The following is an 18,246-nucleotide window of genomic DNA, read 5'->3' as shown; positions in this document are numbered from 1 at the left end:
ACTGAAGCCCACACTGAATGAAATGAAAGCATTTATACTTGCAGAGTATATTCACATTGACGAAGTGTTCAGTCTAAGTCCAAACAATTCCTAAATCGGACCTCTCCAGACAGCCACTCGAGTGTAGCTTACCTGAACTGCGTATCTTCATCTGAACATTAAAAATGTGACTCATAAGCATCCTAACCCACAGCATCTGTCTGAAACACATCAGAACAGCTGGAGAATTAGTCAGAACTTGGCCTTCTGCCACCACAATTTCTAGCTGTACGCTGTGACTTAGAAAGCACCTTAGTGTTTACCGTGTGAAAGATATAATAATGAAAAATATGCCTTGGTAAGTGATAGGTAGTGGTACTGTAAGAGAACTATTTAGTGTCTAATTACTTTGTGCCAGATACAGTAAGCCAGTTCTGGGTTTTTTTTTTTCGTAAGTCTGGGAGCTACCCATTTCTGAGTGATGACAGTTGATTTATTGAGGAAAAGATACCATTGTGTGAAAAGTTCATGTGTCTTCAGTGCAAATAATTGGGCTTCCTGTTTCAGTTTCATCACCCGCAAAATGACTTGAAGTAGAATGAGAAAAACTCGGGGAGTGATGAGTGAGCTGCCACATTGTTCTATCGAGTGCCAGAGCCTGGTCTCAAAAAATACTGCATCTGGTGACTCTGAAACAAATACACCTCATAATTTTCTCTGCAGTTCAATTTACCTGAGATGACAGCTGATAAACCAAAGAAATAGATTTGCATCGTAGTGGACTGATCTTTATTGTCTCAGATACGGAGTTTGTCATTTTCTCTTCTTTGCAGGTGCCATACTCCGAGCTGGGTGGAAAAACTTTAGTGATGGCAGTTTATGACTTTGATCGTTTCTCCAAACATGATATCATTGGGGAATATAAGGTTGCGATGAACACGGTGGACTTCGGTCATGTCACTGAGGAGTGGAGGGACTTGCAAAGTGCAGAGAAGGAAGAGGTAAGAAAAATCAAACTTTTTTTTCCCCCAGGACACTTTTATCCTCAGCTAGAGAAACAGTCAAACGAGCAACATTTTTTTTGCTGAGACAGCCCCCATCTGTTATCAGCATTTCTCAGACTTACTTCACCTGATAAATTTTTGATAAGCATCTTCTCCAATACTCATTGAATGGTACATTCTCCTTTGCTAATCCTATTTTCAATCTTTTTGATACTTCATGCAACATATTAAGAAAGTTTTCATGAGTTTGACTTTTTCTTGAATTGATGCAGTTTGGGTATATAGAATTTGCATTTGAATTATGAGAGCAGTGTGCATTTAGGCTTCTTTGTGGTCCTAATCTTTCTAAATGTTTGCATCTCAAGGCATCTTATTGTACATGAAGATAATGGCAGGTTTTCATTGAAATACCTTACAGTTTTATTGAGCTGCTATGCAATCCATTGATTAGAATTATGCATTTGACAAAGACCTTGGAATGGCATCTCACTCAACTACTAATCACCTTTTTTATTTTCATCTCTGTGCCAACATCCTGTGGGTTCATTGTTTAGTAGGTATAGTATTACATGTACCCAAGACACTTTTTGGAAACATTTCATCACTAAATTGTTGTTCCTGCGAGGTTGTTCATACTGGCACATCCACCTTTTTGCTTATTATAAGACCATTTTTTACTCAGTTTTACATTAGTTTTCCTTTTGATTGTTAGATAATATCTGCCCACATATAATAGCATGCACAGCGTGCTTCAGTTGTCTGGTGGGAGAAGAAGGAATCTGAGTCTCAGTTCCTCGTTGTCTAATTTAGCTAATAAGCTGCTTTGGATTCAAACCTTAGTTTCTGTAATTAAAGAGACAATCTCTGGATGAAATCCTTCCTTAATACAAGTGACAAAATCCTGAATATTGGATTTAGACTACAAATTGTGAAAAATTCAGCGGATGCTGAGCCATGCAGCCTCCTCAGATTTTTTTAAAACTGGTCGACTTCAGTCTTGCCTTTTTGAGTGTTTGTTTTTAAAGACTGTATTTTCAGATGTCTTTCTTCTAGTGCTTATTGATTTGAAAGCCACTGCTACATTGAGACTATTCTGCCTGGCATTGTTTCATAGTGACAGCATTTGCAGGGCTCTCTTATTGCATTGACATTGGTATCCATGCTATGTGGGGCATTTTTCTTCCGCTCTTAGAGCTAAAGATGAAAACGGAAAAAAAAAAAGGAAGTTTGCAGTTCAAGGGCCCTGTTCCTTTAAAGCCTCAACATACCAGAAAGCTAGAAATGTGAAATCAGAGTGTATTAATCCTTCTAAACTTTATTAAGTATCAAGCTGGACTTTTATTGCACTATCGTGTGTGATATCAGTCTGTTTCATGTTTTTCTGTTGCAAAACACATAAAGGAGCCACATACTACACAAAGAGGAATTGAACCTTCACCTTTTTAGTATAACTTCAAGCTTTTAGAACGTAAACAATGATATCCCCTTATGCAGGTGACAGACAACATGGCATAGATTAGTGCGGGGTTTCATCTGTCTTGTGGCATAGAACATTGCCCCTTGAGTTTTCTAGCTCATGTCCGCAGCAAGACCTGACTCAGTCCCTTGGCTGCTTCATAAAGTTCACGTCCTGCTAATACAAAACAATGTTAAAAGTTGCTTGAAATAGAGTGTGAGCTACTTCCAAAAATGCATTCTGACTTGGAAAGAACTTTTTATTAAAATCAAAGAAGGTAACCAGAAGAAATAATTCTTAAATTATTTGGATATTAGAAGAGTATTACAAGAACTTTGAATAGTTTGCAGTAGGGACGAAACCTAGGTTGTACCTTATTTGTGCTTTCAGAGCCCAAGTGAACTGACAGATGTGTATTTTTACATGCATTTGTCTATGCAAATATATTTTCATGAGAGTCATGTTAACTAGAAGAAACTAGCTTTCCTTAGTTCCTGTCTGAGCCTCTGCTCTCAGCTTTCCTCAAATTTCAGGTACTATGTATACAGAAAAAACATTGTAATTTTTGTGAAGTTTTTTGATAGGGCCTTTTTGAAGCTGCTATTAATGCGTGGCTTTTTTATTTATAAGAAGCTAGGCAATATCATCCTGTGAAAACATCCTGAAAAGCTGCTTGCACCAACTCCCTAAATATTTTTTCATAATACAGGAGGTCTCCTGTTCCATTTTTGCATCTCTATGCTCACAAGCATGCAAAGTATCCAATAAATATGGAAAAATATTATAACTTACATTAGTTGGAGACTTTGTTAATCTTAGTTTTCTGTATTTTAATTGTAGCTTTCCTACAACAGCTCCTGAGCTTACTTCACAAATAAAAAGTGACCCCACAGAAACCAGTTACTTAAGATGTAGGTCAGTCAAGTATATTTAATCCAAAAGGTCTTCACTTATTTTTGCTCTGTAATGGAACCTCTATTTCTATCATATACGTGTTGGGCCTGATTCAAATAATTGCTTAGCCCAGTCTGGAAAAGAACCAAGAGAGTTACATCTGTCAGTGGTTTGGGAGCTGTGTTTCCCAGGAAATGTCATTCATATTTCCGTATTTGACTACTGCCAAGTACCTCACCATCTTCGATATTCCAGCCTCTGCTCAGGAGCAAAGATGCCATACAAATTCTAGTAGATTTTAAGAGATAATAAGTAAGGGACAAAGAGGAGTGGGAGTGGTCCTGTCGCCATAATCCTGTTATCAGCTGACACAGCAGACGTTGCAGAAATCACAGCAGATACAGCTGTGACCAAGCAGTACTCTGGCTTCACAATTAGCAAATACAGTACTGCACATACAAAGGTTAGCATGATTTACCTATGCCACGTGTAACAACAGACATGTGCTTGTCTGTTAGTAGTGATCATGAACATGACATGGCGGTCTGGCTTACTGATTGTAAGAAAACATGATAAAAAAGAAATTAAAACCTAAGCAACTGGATTTCATCCAAAAATGTATGACAACTGTAATTCTGTTACTACCAAAACACCTTTTGTAGACTATTCCACATGTTATAATTGCGTAATGAATTTGTCCTTGAAAAGCACATCTGTATCTGGTCTGCAGTACTTGAAGAATGACATGGTTTATTTCCAGTTTTGCCCTTACAACAGTTAGGTAAGTTTGTCAGTTCTTAACAACCTAGCGCTAACTAGAGTTCTGAAGATGTTTGCAACTAAGTATCAGACACCAAAGTATCCTTAATGTTTTAATTATGACCCCTAAACAAGATGTATACCAAAGCACATCAGTGGCAATTGTCACCAGTCACTTTGAAAGAACCATCTAGGTGGTATCAGTCAAACTGAGTATAAAAATCTTATTTTTATCTCACTTTATGTCACATTCAGTTGTTGCACATCACAGAATATACAATCTAATTAACAATGCAGTCATAGAGGGCAGAATAGTTTTACTAGCAGGTATTCTTCTTTTTGCTCATGAAGTTCCCTTGTGCTTTCCATCCTTTTTTCTAAATGGGCTTGAAATTGATGGCAGAGGACGAAGGTTTAATGAAATATTTGAAGCTCTACCTCTCACAGCCCAGCCATTTGAATGGCATCTCTCTGACACTGCATTCTCTTCTGGGAAAGGTCTTATTAATATATTTATGTCGGTGAAGCACTTTGAAGGTACAAGGCTTTATGTAAGCGTTTGTTAGGACTGTGAGAGGGCTTTGGGAATGTACGAGTCTGTACAATGACTGCTAAATATTGGGGAGGCCACTACTAATGAGCTGCATACCTTGAATTGTTTTTCCCTGGCTGCTTTTAGCTCTGCTGTCCTTGTGAATATACAGAGGTGATTTATGTAGTAGTCCTTCAGTCTCATATGACTGAGAGCATGGGAGGGAAGAGGGGTAGGTACTGAAAGGTTATTCGCTTTTACCAAGTCTGACATATAATGGTTTGGGCACAGAGTGTTAAAAAACAGATGATAGGAGTTTGCTCCTCTGTGTCATCTACCAGATGTCACTGCCATTAACTTTATCTGAGTACATACTGCATCCAATATCCGTTATCACTCCAGTACAGAAGGCCAGACAGACCTCTTCTTTGCTCATAGCAGTGTGAATCATACTGAGAGTCATCTTCTGAATACTTCAAGTGATTTCCCTCCAGACATTTTGTTATATTGGCACTTAAATTGAAAACCTGTTGTAGCAAACATTCCAAGAAATTTTAGGTAATATAAGGAAGAGCAGAAACCATTCTTTCCCTTGAAAGCAGTGGAGAATCAGAGCCTTATTCCATGAGGAGAAGGATCTTTGACCTGCCAGTGTCCACCACCAAGAGTTCTGCTCACCTCTTACGACTGCCATCACGTAAGACTCTATGCATTATCTGATCAGGCATCCACCATGGATAGGTTACATGATGGATGCATGCGCGTATCACAATGGGTTGTGATGGGTATATTTTCTACGTGGCTTCTGAGCTGGAATTCTGGAAAACACCAGCAACGTGCACAACAGGTTCTCTCCTACATGATGTACAATCCCAAGCAGGAGAGATGGATGCTACGGTACTGCCTTGCAAAGGGATGCAAGCAGTCTGCAGCTGAAAGACCAATTCTGTGAAGCTTGACATGCGCTGTTCATGAGGATTGTTCTCCCCTTCCTCTTCAAAAAATAAAAGTCAAAGGAAGGAGATGGAAAAGTGGACCTGAAATGGGTATATTTTATACCTCGGTATGCTTCATAGCAGTTGGAGACTGACAAAGTTAGTAAGCCGTCTAGCTTATTGAATCCTCAGCACTGAAACTTGCAGAGAGTTAAGAGGAAAGGACATTTTTACAAATGTCACTGTCAAATCACAGCAGCAAATCACTGTCATTTTCTGTTATATCAGAGATGGACAGATGATCTAATAGACCTTTCCCATCTCTAATAATAACACTTAGTTCTTACACAGCTTTGCAGACAGCACAGTGCTTTGCAAAAGTATCATTATCCCTATGGAGATCCTGTCAGTGTCAGACAAATTTTAAAATGTGAGGTCTCCTTTATTTAGCTGCATATTATATTGGATCACTATGTCTTCTGCATGGTGTTCAAGTTTTCTTAAGTTCACTTCTTCTTACACCCAATTAAAACTTGAAAATGTTAAATCTAAGGGGGTTTTAATTTTCAGGTTTAGGGGCAGAGTTACATGCAGTAAATGCACAATGTTGAATGCATGTTCAAAATTGTAAGTGCAGCATCTGTCCTGCAAAGGAACTGAATTTGATGGTGAGGGAACAAGAGAGAGGTTCTCAAGTTTTAGAATAAGCAAGCCTGATGTGAAATTCTTTAGCATTTAATTAGTTGTTTTTCATCTTGAAATTGAAGGTGTTGAAATGTTGTGATTTTAAAGGTAAAACCATATGACTCAAGCAGAGCAGTTACAGTACAGTTTCAGGCTATTAGAATTATGCATTTCTTTTTTCACCTTTCATACTCAAACTGCTGACAATCCCACTATATACCTTTGTTGAGTATTCTCTTTCTTAACTCCCTCTCTGGAAGAGACACCTACCTTAGGAGGTCAGAGGCATTCTTGTGTTATAACAAAAAGAATGTAATTGGCTTACTTGAAATCAAAAGGGAACTTGTCTTGATTCATCTCAGACTTCCTGGCTTTACAGATATTAAATTCAGATACAGAGGACAGTAGACAAGAAGAAGTTCAGTGATAGTGTAAAATTCAGGCTCTGCTGGGGCCCGTCTGTTTCTGGACAGTATTCGTTCTGAGAAAAACTTGTATTGCTTATTTGACAAAAACATACTTATTACCATTTGACTTTCAAGTGTGGAAGGGCATCTTGAGGTTAAACTGTGCTGACAAAGTAGATCATACGCTTGGTGCAAAGCATCTAATGATCCATACACAAAATAATAATAATTGTATTAAAGTTGATTCTAGACAAGGCATATTCCTAAAGACCTTGTAGAAAGTTACAAGGCCAAAGGAGGAATAGTGTACGATTCCCCACCTCTGCCTCTTAATGTTATTGTGTGGGTTTTTTATTGCTCAAGTATAGAATATTTTAAAATGCTTAATAGAGGAGGGAGGCCAGACCAGCCAAGGAGTTCAAAAGCACTGGACTTAGATGTTAACCATACAGTGGCATTTGGAAAGCGATGTTCTGAATGGTGTTTTTATAGGCTTTTGAGAAAGATGCTGAGAGGGATCAAAATCATCTCCGAGTCCTTCTTCAAAAGGCTTAAGCAGAATTTATATCACTTAGATGCTGGAAGTATTTTTCATGTACCTGCAAGCGATTCATTCAGATAGCTGATGTATCAGTCATTTGCATGGGTTGAAGTATATTCCAAGTGGAAGGTGCTAAAGCTACAGTATGAAGAGATGTTTTGGATGGAAGCTGCAGAAGGAATTCCAGGGAATTCAGCCATAATCGTGGAGTACTCCCAGTTATAAAGCTCTGTAATCTGCGAGGGATTGCAAATGCATCTGCAGAATCAGCTGATTGGTGTGAAAGGGCCACAGAACATGCTATATATGCAATTTTCCTGCATTTTTCTCCACCTGGACTTTTATGTACTTACTTATTTTTCTGATTACCAGCATCAGTGAACGCATTATCCAGAGGCTGAAACTGCATTTCTCACTGGGACTCTAGGCAGAAGCTTTGCAGTAGTTCAGGGTAATACCTTATTTCCCTTTCTCCCCTCCCTTCGCAAACAAAGAGTGACAAAAATCATTATCTGATTGTTGTTACAAACCAGGATCAGGAGCTAAGGGAAGCTGTGAGATAGCCGTATCAAAATACTCTATCATAGGTGTCATGAGAAGGGCCTTCAGAACAGAGACCAGCACTTTAACAGTCACAAGGAAGGAGCAGCTCCTACAAAGAAGACGATGGCTTTTTCACTAAAAGCTTGAGGCATAGTATGCCACTCTGGTCTCCTCGCTTTGTTGTGCCCACTCCACATAGAACTAAAAGATCTTGGTTTCCAGAAGCCTCAGAGAAAGATGTATTTCTGAAAAGGTTAAAAGCAAAGATTTAGGAACAGTCATCCAAGAAAGAAAAGGATTAGCCATTTTCTTCATTTTTTTCCTCTGTCAGCTCTTAAACACCAATTTAGACCATGTCAGGGATTACCATAGTAACCATTTAACCTCTTTTCAGAGCCTGTTGTGTTTCAGTTTAGTTCAACAATGAGCTTAACTGGCATTTGAAGCACTTTGCATTGTACCTGTGACAGGAATTAGCACCAAATGCCCTTACTTTAGAGAAGTCACAGTTAGAATCTACAACATAATACTGTATTTTTAGTTTGGTGGTATTAGGCTTTTATTGCTTTTATGCTAATATTTTAAGAGGTAGAGTATATGATTTTAGGATGTATTACCAAGTCTTATTTCTAGGCTAAATGGATGACAGCCAGCGATAACTCGTTCCTAGTTACCTGTTTGATTGTGTCATGAAACTTGGCCTTCCACCAAAGGCCAAAGAAATTCCTCACATTGGCTGATGTGTTGTTGGTGTGTTACAGGTGATGCAGCTGGGTGGTTTTGGTGCAATCAACCCTGTACTTCTTTCCTCTTTCTTTTCCGTGGCCTTCTGCAGCTTACTGTGTGTTATCAATGTAACTAGAGGAATACTCAGGACATGATGATTTAAATTAGATTCTAAAAACCTTTGGAATAACATAGCCTTTTTCTCTTGTTCATGTCTAATTCAGTCTGGGCAGGATGCTGTTGTACGAAATAATAACTTTCAGAAAAAAACCTTTTTCATAGAATATCTCTATTTCTGCATTTTATGCATTCTTCCCTTGTAGGTTAATGGAGAACTGACATTTCCAGTTTTTAAGATCTTGCAGTCTACGACATACACACAGTTCTTTTTGAAGGACTGATGATAGGTAGTCTTTCACTTTCAATCACACAGATCAAAGCAAATATTATTATTCTTGGATGTTCATAGGTAACTATGTCATACATAAAATTTAAAGAGATTAATAAGATAGATGTAAATGCTTTTCTGTACCTTATCTGAGCATGAACATTTATAATGTTGGTGCAGTACAATTCGAATTTGTGTAACCTCTGTCATCTAGAATTCCAATAGTGAGGAATTTTACTCCAAGAATGATGCCACTGTCTAAAGATCAAACCATCTCTCCCCTCTCTCTCTCTATCTCCAAACTTTCATGCCACTGGCCACAGGAAGGGAGAAAATCATACAATGCTGACTGATCTCTGTTTCTTATTCTTACAGGTTTTTTTCTTTTTTTTAACTTCTACCATCATTCTATACACCTGAGTGAGTCAGTTAATTATTAAGTTGCACGATTTAGCCTCCGGTCTAAAGTTGCTGTTGCTTTTTAGTATCTGTGTTGACCAGAGGTCAAACTTCTGTGAATCACTCCACCTCCTCACTTCTCAGCATATTCTCACTCTGTGTGTATGTGTGCATATGAGATGTAGACCTGAGTATGGAGCAGAAATACATCTTTCTTTTATTATTCATCTTCTGTGATGGAAGCTTTTGTGCAGACTTTAATAGTTTTGTGAGCAGCCTTTAATTGCATTAACTGGGACTTTTTGTTTCAGATGGCTGCCTGGCTGGCTAGGTGGATGGAGTGGTACTGTAGTTGTTCTGTCCTCTCCGCTGGCAGAGTTTCCTGAGTAGGATTTTTTTTTTCTGTGGAGGGCTTGAGTATGGTCACTGCCACAGAATTACTACTCTTGCTCTCTCCTTAGAGCAGCACACAACTCACTTTGAGATACAATCACCATTGCGTAGATAAAATTCGTTTCTAATCTTTTGGACCCAGATATTGTCTGTATGTGCTTCTTGCTGGCCAAGCACTAGATGAAAAGAAATACCTGGCACTGAATCCAGTGACATGGAGGCCAAGACCTTTTCCTTGAACATTATGTCTGCAATTACAATTACAGAAATAGTGCCAAAGGTAGGAGTTTCCAAACTAGCAGTGAGAAAGAGAGTTCAAACAGTGGTATGTTATTGCTGCTTGATCGACTGGATGCATTCACCTACAACACAACAGAATTAGGAGTTATTGCTACTTCCACTGTCACTGATAATGGCAACTAAATTTGGGAACCCTTCTCTAGTGCATTTTTCCACTTGTGGCTGACCTTGAGTTCAAACCTCTTCTTCTTAGATAGAGACCTTGCCATAAAATTCTAACCTAAGTCATTCCCTAGACGATTACCGTTATGTGGGGTTTATAACTTGCTTTTGATGCCACCGGCATAGAACATGGCACTACAGCTTCTCAATGGTATGGATGGCAGCGGGCAGACAGCGCCCGAGCTTCCCATTAGATCCTTAACCAGTTTTAGGTGCTGCTTAAATTACTTCTGGTAATCTTCAGAGCTACTTGGTTGTCTGGAATCCAGTTATTTTATCTTTGTTTTTCCATATCTTCTTCAGTAACTGTGAAAATTAACAGGAGGATCTCTGTTGATGAGTGAAGCTCAGGCTTCAAAACTGGCAGCAACTGATTTTCATGAGTGCCCTGAGGTCTGCAGCTGACATCCCCTGTCTGTTAATGCCCAGCCCAGAATTAGATAGCAGCAGATTATGCTGAAAGTGTTTTTACTCGTTCAGACTTCCACATTAATCATTCAGGCTGAACATTAATTTTCTGTGATGTTTTAGAGCATTCAAGTTTTCCAGGAGATGTGGGACATGTGAATTACTTTTGATTACTCTAATGTTTTTGCTTGTACTTATTGTACAGAAAATAGGTACAACTATTACAAGTCCGTGACACAAAGTAAGAACTGCAGTTCTTCCACAGCACTTCTCTGTAACCCATGATTTCCTTCTTGTCATAGTAGATATTCATCCCTACATTTTCTTTTTCTGTCACTCTTAAATGTTAACTTGTATATGACAATACATCAAAGCCCTCCAGAAAAACCCACCTCTAACTTCGAATACCATCCAAATAAGCGCATGCTTCCCCATCCTTTATTTTACAATGAAGACCAATTTCTCTCATTGCAATTTGATACAGCAAGTGATGATGTTTCTCTAGATATAGAATCATACTTTTCTATATACCCTTTAAATCATTAAATCATTTAAAATCTCTTTGAAAGACATGATTATTTCTTCAGAATGTCTGTCTGTCATACTAAACTATTAGTTGCTTTCTTAATGGAGAACTATATGCTTTTAGTTTCATCCATCAGCCTAAAGGGAATATATGCACATTTAGTGTATTGAAAGTTACAACTTTTATGATTAAAAACATAAAATCCAAAAATTAGTATTTTCTGATATATGATAACTGTAAATGAGAACAGATTTTAATTAAACTCTACTAGATTTGCTGCAGCAATCATATGTTCCAGAATGACTTGAGAATATTGGCTTCCTGCTTGGATTTCAGCTGTAGAGTTCTACAATTGGCCTAAGTTCTTGCAAGCACAAACACCAGTCACATTATATAAGGATTTAAGGCTGTGAAACTTTCCTGTTTATATGTTCCCTATCATGAAAACTAGCTGTTACTCAGCCTTTGAGCACAATCACTACATATAAAGCTGTGAATATCTTGTGTATAAACCCTGGGACATGCTCCTTAGACTTTTTAGCCCACCTGTTCATTGATTCCTTGGGTTTGTTGCCAGAAGGCACCACTATATGAGCTCTTACAACTCACTGAGGATGACAAGTCTTTAAATCTGATTTATTTTATTTGCATTGAGCCTAGACTAGCTAACATTAACATTTTCTTTCTGAAAAAAAAAAAAAAATCCCATTTCAAAAACCTTTGTTTTGTTTAGAAATACTACTATTTCCTATCAAATTGGCTAGTTTTCTAAATGAGGTGAGGTTGTCTGCCCTAAACCTGGAGGACTCCTAGATCTTCAAGGAACATTTTAAAGAACCTCCTATAATCAAACTTAATCTAGGAAACAGGCAGGATCCAGGAGGTAGTAGTGTTCCCCCTGTGCCAAGTTGGGAGGAGGGTGGCACAAGGAAACCCCCTTACAAGCTGGAAGGTTAGACCTTGCTTGGTTTTGGAGCAAGGAGCTAGAAACCCTTTGATTCTCAGCCCATGGCATTTTGTCCTGGCTGCACAGCCACAGACTGCAAATTCCAAAAGCTCGGATTTCCTCATGGTATCCTGACTTTCAGCATTATCCTGCATGTTTTTAGTGGAAGTTCAGCAAAACCAAGTCTCCCATGAAACATTGTATTACCATCTAATCAGAATTTTGTGGAAATTCCACTGGAAAATTCTGCGTGAGAACTTACTGACAAAGGATACAAAGAGAAGACTGCTGACATTAGACCAGCATTCGTTATAGGCAGCTTTGCACCTCCGCTGGAAAATGCGTAGAGGGTCTTCAAACCCAAAGAGTTTGCAAGTTACTGATTTTAAGACATCAGTAGAGGGAGGAAATAACACATCCCTTATAGCTTCAGCAGTTACTCTCTCTCTGTTAAAAATGTGTACTTTATTTGTTATTTGGATGTTACTGGATTCTACTCCGAGTCATTGATTCTTGTTATGCCCTTCTTCAGTAGATTCAAGCCATTTAATACATGATGCTTCCTCTTCTCTACAGTACTTATGCACTGTAATCAAGTCACTTCCAATCCTCTTTTCAGAAAGCTGCAGAAATTCATCTTTTATGTTTTTCACAGTCAGGTTTTTTCTCTGTTTTTCCAATAAGAGTTGTGACTTTTTGAAGACTACCTTCTTTGTAGTTTTCAGCATCTTAAAAAAAATACATGTACACAAGAACAGTGTGCAGTATACTTTGTCTTTGCCAAACAGCAAAGACACCAGCTACTTCTGCTCGCTCCTACTATTGAATGTTTTGCACAGCATTACACTAGCAGTTCATGGTCTGTTGCTTATGATCCTAAATCCTCAGCAGGAGGCACTGCCTTCCAAGATATCTTTCCTGATTCAGTAGATATTTAGATATAGTCTTGAGTTCTTTGTCTTAGAATGTAGAATTTTTGCTTTTGGCTGTATGAAAATGTATTCTGTGTGACTGGTTACGGCCAAGTGATTTAGCACTTTCTCTCGGACCAACCTGTTGCATTATTATTTACCGTTATGGTATTTTTGGTATCACCTGCATATTTTATCAGCAGAAATGTCTTCCACATCTATAAAAAACATCAGTAGACCTTGAACAGAACAAAAAAATATTTTGCATGTTTCCTTCATCAACCAAATTTACAATCTTATCAAAGAGTGAATCTGGTTTTAGTTGAAAAGGCCTATTTTCCATAAAACCATGTGACTTCACTTTCAGTATATTTCATATCCTTTAAATCAACATTAATACAAATGTTTATGAGTTCTTTGTTTCATTGGGGTTTGATAAAAGGCAGATGGCTGATAGATACAGCCTTCATCCCATTTGGCTTTTTTTTAAGTAAGATGGGCATAACATTAGCACTGTTCCAATCTTCTGGAATTTCCCTTATGGCCTAAGATTTATTAAAAATGAACATCATTGAGCCAGAAATCTCATGATAAGTGCAGTCATCTTTCCTAGATTTTTATAGATGACTGCGGTGACCTCTTTCTTTTTACTGAACAGATTAATGAAATTCAGTGTGTGGTACTGATTGCTATGATGACCTTTGATGAGCTGTCTTGTCTTCCTAAAGAATGTGTTAAGAGAGTTTTTCAAAGTGAAATAGCCAGGGGAAGTGGAGTAATAAAAGAAGTTTTTTGCCAGTATGTATTTATCCAAAAACTTGAATATCTTTTAGTAATTTCATAGAAATGTATTTTTGCATGCTTAGTTTAAGAAGTGGATACAAGCCTGGTAAGCGTAAGTCAACAGATTTGAATACATAGCACTAGTTAGAAGGGACTCATTCTTGAACTGAGCACAAATATTTAACGAGCTGAACTTAAAACTTACAACGCAAGGCGTTGTAGAAGGAGGCACGTATTAGTTTCTTCATTTCAACTGGAACCAAAGACAAAAATATTGAAATTATCTGAGAGAGTATTTTACATATTTCTGACTTCCCTGAAACTAGGAAGCACTAGAACAAGAGTGGCTCTGAGCTTTTCTGAGGGTTTTCAGCTTGCCTCTTTTCCAGCTGCATATCCTTTACCCCATCTCATATTTTTAGGCAGTTTTGATGCTCTGGAAAAATCTCCAGTAAAAAAATTAGTAAAAGAGGACAATGTAAGAAAACCTTCCAAATGACAAGCAACGATACAGAAAGGGATTTCAAATCCTGCCTGTGCTTGTAGCGCAGAAGCTGTGGATAGAAATAAAAGATGACATTAACCTGGGTGAAATTATACATGAAAGAAAGTCGTCTTCATCTTGATAAATTACAGGTGGAGAACTGTCTTGTTATAAGACTTCACCTATCAGCTGTTAACTTACATCAGCTGTCTGTGATTTTCCCATTAGCAAATCCAGTTCCTTTTCAGCTTGCTGTGCGATCCCCTGGTCTGCAGCCCTTTCCAGGTCACCACTGTGGCTGCAGTGTAGGAGGACCGTGACCTGCCTGTATGGCTGAGTTGTCTTCTTGTGAAGATAAAGGCTCAAGCTGGTTTTGGCACAGATTTGCGCTGCATGCTGCGCTGGAAGCTGGGGAGCATGGTAAGAAGGTTCCTGTAAGCTTAATGGAAAGCAATGCCTTAAAGAGGGTTGATTGTTGCCCTGTTCAGGGAAACCCTTGAGCACATACCAGGTCCTCACGTGTTCTGTTTGGCCTGCCTCTAGCTGACCAGCAAGTTTCTAGTTATAGAACAATGATATCATGTACTGCTTCTTGCCTAATTGCCAATTTAGGAGATTTTGGAGGAGGCTGCTGTATTGTGTGGGGTTTGTGACTGGGGTCATGGAAGGGAGCTGGAGGTAGTGCTGGGGGATATTATGGAGGAACATGAAAGCTGAACTGGTGTTACAGCAAGCAAGAGATGAGAGAAAGGAGGACATCTATCTGCAGGAGTTGAGTGAACCAGGCTGTGCTGGTGTCACTGCAAAAGGAATCATTTATTTATAATGTAGCTGGGACTGGCACGAGGTGCACAGTCTTTTTGTCTTGGTAGTTTGTTACAGAGGAAAGGGAAGAAGATAGCTGGCTACAAAGTTAATCCACAAATTCCACTGAATTTCTCTTTGTGATTCTTGCAGAACAAATAGGAATATACTGTACACCTTCAGTAATGGAGGTACTGAATTCACCTGATAGTCTTTCCCTGGGGCTGTTGAATTTCAGCAGGATTTACCAGCAGCCATAGATGATTATTCATTCCCTCATGCCAATTGTTCCCACCTACTGGTTTGTTTAATCTGTTTGGTTTTTCTTTCATTAATTGATAATGTATGGTCATCGTAGCAATGACTCTGTTCATGCCAGGTTTTTAATACAGCACCACATCCAGTGGTAGATCTTACAAGTAAGGAATCAGTAATTGATTTGATTCTTAATTACAGTTATCTGCTGTTTACTGATCCTGTATATTTTTGGATGTATGCTGTAATTCCAATCCATAATCAAAAGCTTTGGAGACAATTGCTTTTGGAAACTGAGACACACTTAGTAGTAGAAACTATATTAACTGAGCATTAAGGTACCCATACTTACTACAAGAGATGTTTTCGAATCCAGCGAGGGTACTGTACCGTGGCTTCCTGTACCCTGTCACAGGAGGACAAGGACTTTCTGTAGAGTGACTGCAATGCACATAAAATATTCTAATAATTATGGAAAAGCTTTGTGACTTGACTTCTCGCAGTGTCTGATAAGCCAAAAAAAAAAATCTTTCAAATGTATTACATTTCCTTTCAACATTGTACTTGGGCTACTCACTAGAAGACTAGCCTTGTGACATGCTATAGTTAATAAGTTTTCCATGCTGTCAAAAGTAATAATATTAATGTGCCATTCGGTTAAATTAATTTTGTTTTGTGCACTGGCCTGCATAAACGTGAGTGACATTTAGAAATATGATCAGGCAGGAGCTGAGGAGAAGCCAAGTGGCAAAATAGAGTGAGATGCAATCATTAAAGCAGAGCAGCCAGCTGCAAGCATTTGTGGGTAGGCAAAGAGTTACAGAAAACCAGGCTGTGATGTTCGGGTGTATATGTTTCTTCTAATTCATTCTTCCCTTTCTCATTTATTTAATAAATTAATTTTCTTCTTGTTTAATTAAGAACTCGGTATGTTTGGTAGCATGGTCTCTTGTCTGGAAATCAAAGAGTGTGTTTCTGCTAATCTTTGATTTCAAGTGCCTTCAGCCACAGTGTTTCTCATTTTGCAAGAGGCAGCTGATTGTAATGCTTTTAAACTGATGACCGTGAAGTGTCATTTTCTGCTAATAACAACAATGTTTTCTCTTTCCATTTCCTCTGCTTTTTAGAAAGCAGTAATAGAAGTGCTTTCTCTAAACAGTTAAAAATGCAATGAAGAGGACTGAAAGGAGGAAGCTGACAAAACCTGACTTGTTAATTTTTTTAATAACACTGGCTGGTTCAAGTTATTGCCCCACTTGCTTTCAAGTCCGATTTACTGTTGTGTTGGAGAATATTACATAATTAGGACAGTTAAAAGAAAGGCCAGCTACTACCTTTCTATATATATATTGCAATAAGAAGACAGAGATTTTTGAAGAATTTCTATGTCAAGTAGTGCTGTTCAGAGGGGAAGAAAAAAAAAGTAGATTTTTCTTGCCACAGAAAGATCCTGCTAGGTCTGTTCCCTTTAAGCAAAGGCAAAAAGTAGTGCTGGCATACAGAAGTTGTATCACAAAGCAGTCGGAGAGTAGAACTGTAGTAGGGAAATCAGTCAAAAGGAATATGCAATTAAACCATTTCTTTTGGCTCTTCCTCACTCCTACTTTATACCGTGACTGTATCCCTACAGATACCACCTCCTGATACCTTTAATGAATTCCCTTCATTCAAAAGATTGTTCCCTGTCTGCCCTAAAACTTCTCCCTTTTAAAACTTACCTCATAGACCTTTGCTTCTATTTCTGTTCTCTGTTCACCTAGCATCAGTCTCCTTTCCATCTCTTCTTTAGCCTGTTGTCACTGCCAGTCCCTTTTTTACAGCATCCAAAACGAGCCCTCTGGATCTTCGCCTCAAGAAGCCTCTGTTTCTTCCAAGATCTCCTGCTGTAACCTATTTCACTTTGCTTTGCTTCTTAATTTACTTGTTATGTGCCTTGTAACTGAACACTTCACATTAACAGGAGCCTCCTTTTATGGCCAAGTTTGTGCATTTGAAGAAGGTGAAACCTATAAAGATGCTTCTGAAATAATGTTAGTAAAAGCAAACAGGAGAAACTTTTGATCACAAACACTCTGTACTTCCATTTTGTAAGACAAGTGGGTTATTCCTGCAAATAAAGACTAATCCTTGAATAAGGAAACATGCAGTAGGGCACTTGTCTGTTCATATTTTATTGTTTTAAAATATTATCTTCAAAAGTGCAGTAGGTACAGTTGTCATGAAGATTCTTCCTTCTTTCCAGAGGCATTTAGCACCTATTTACTGCTAGCTGTATAACAGCGTGGCTGCTCCATTCATGGGCATTAAATTCTTTTAGACAGCAAAGGAATTATTCTGCTTGTCAGATTAATGGTTTAGTTGTTAAAGTCCTTAGGTTTCTGTTGACTGGGTTTATAGTTAGCATTTTGCAGGTCTGAAATAGCTACTTCTGTAATCAACCTTTTGATTGAAAAGGCTGGGGAGAGCTCTGCCTCTTATTCGCCCTCAGTACTTTATCTCAAAAGTAGTTCATAGACTTTGGGGTACAGTGGTACTTGGTGTGCATACATATTCATGTGATAGTCTCCAAAAGTGCTATAATAATGGGCTGACACATTAGCTCCAGCTTTTCTTTCTCTTTCCAGTTCTTTATCTTTCCCTGCTGCACCATCTATTTCTAGCCTATTTATGCAAGCTGAGTTTTAAGGGCTTCTTGCTCACTTCCCACTCCTTTGCCTAATTGTGGCAGAATTGTCTTCATATTGTGGGGTCGTGTGGTCCCTGATTTGCAAGTGTAAGAGAAAAAAGATTTTCTGTCTTTCTTGATTATACCTATTGCAGGTTTGAAATTTCTGCTTTGTTCTTTAACTACGTATATATAAAAAAGCAATGTCTTTGAAGCTGTTAGTGTTAAAGACAGCTGTTGTGACAATAAAATTTCAGGTTTAAAGAAAAAAAGGGAGCCCAACAAACCAGTACTTCCTTTTCTCAGTGTGATCTCTATTTGTCCTAGGGGTTGTGGAGGAGTGATACTTTCCCAGTTGTAGA

The 18,246-nt window shown here is 38.4% G+C and overlaps 1 protein-coding gene across 1 annotated transcript in view; it reads left to right on the top strand.

The window, feature by feature from the left end:
* SYT1 (synaptotagmin 1) overlaps positions 1-18,246 on the top strand; it is a 356,785-nt gene that overhangs the window by 278,986 nt on the left and 59,553 nt on the right. Inside the window, 1 exon segment of the mRNA XM_069773427.1 lies at positions 813-980. Within this exon segment, the coding sequence (XP_069629528.1) occupies positions 813-980 (168 nt within the window).

The sequence above is a fragment of the Haliaeetus albicilla genome, chromosome 28 (genome assembly GCF_947461875.1).
Source record: "Haliaeetus albicilla chromosome 28, bHalAlb1.1, whole genome shotgun sequence".
Taxonomy (NCBI): Eukaryota; Metazoa; Chordata; class Aves; order Accipitriformes; family Accipitridae; genus Haliaeetus; species Haliaeetus albicilla.
The sequence above is the reverse complement of the archived record's forward strand: the minus strand, read 5'-3'. Positions and strand labels throughout refer to the sequence as shown.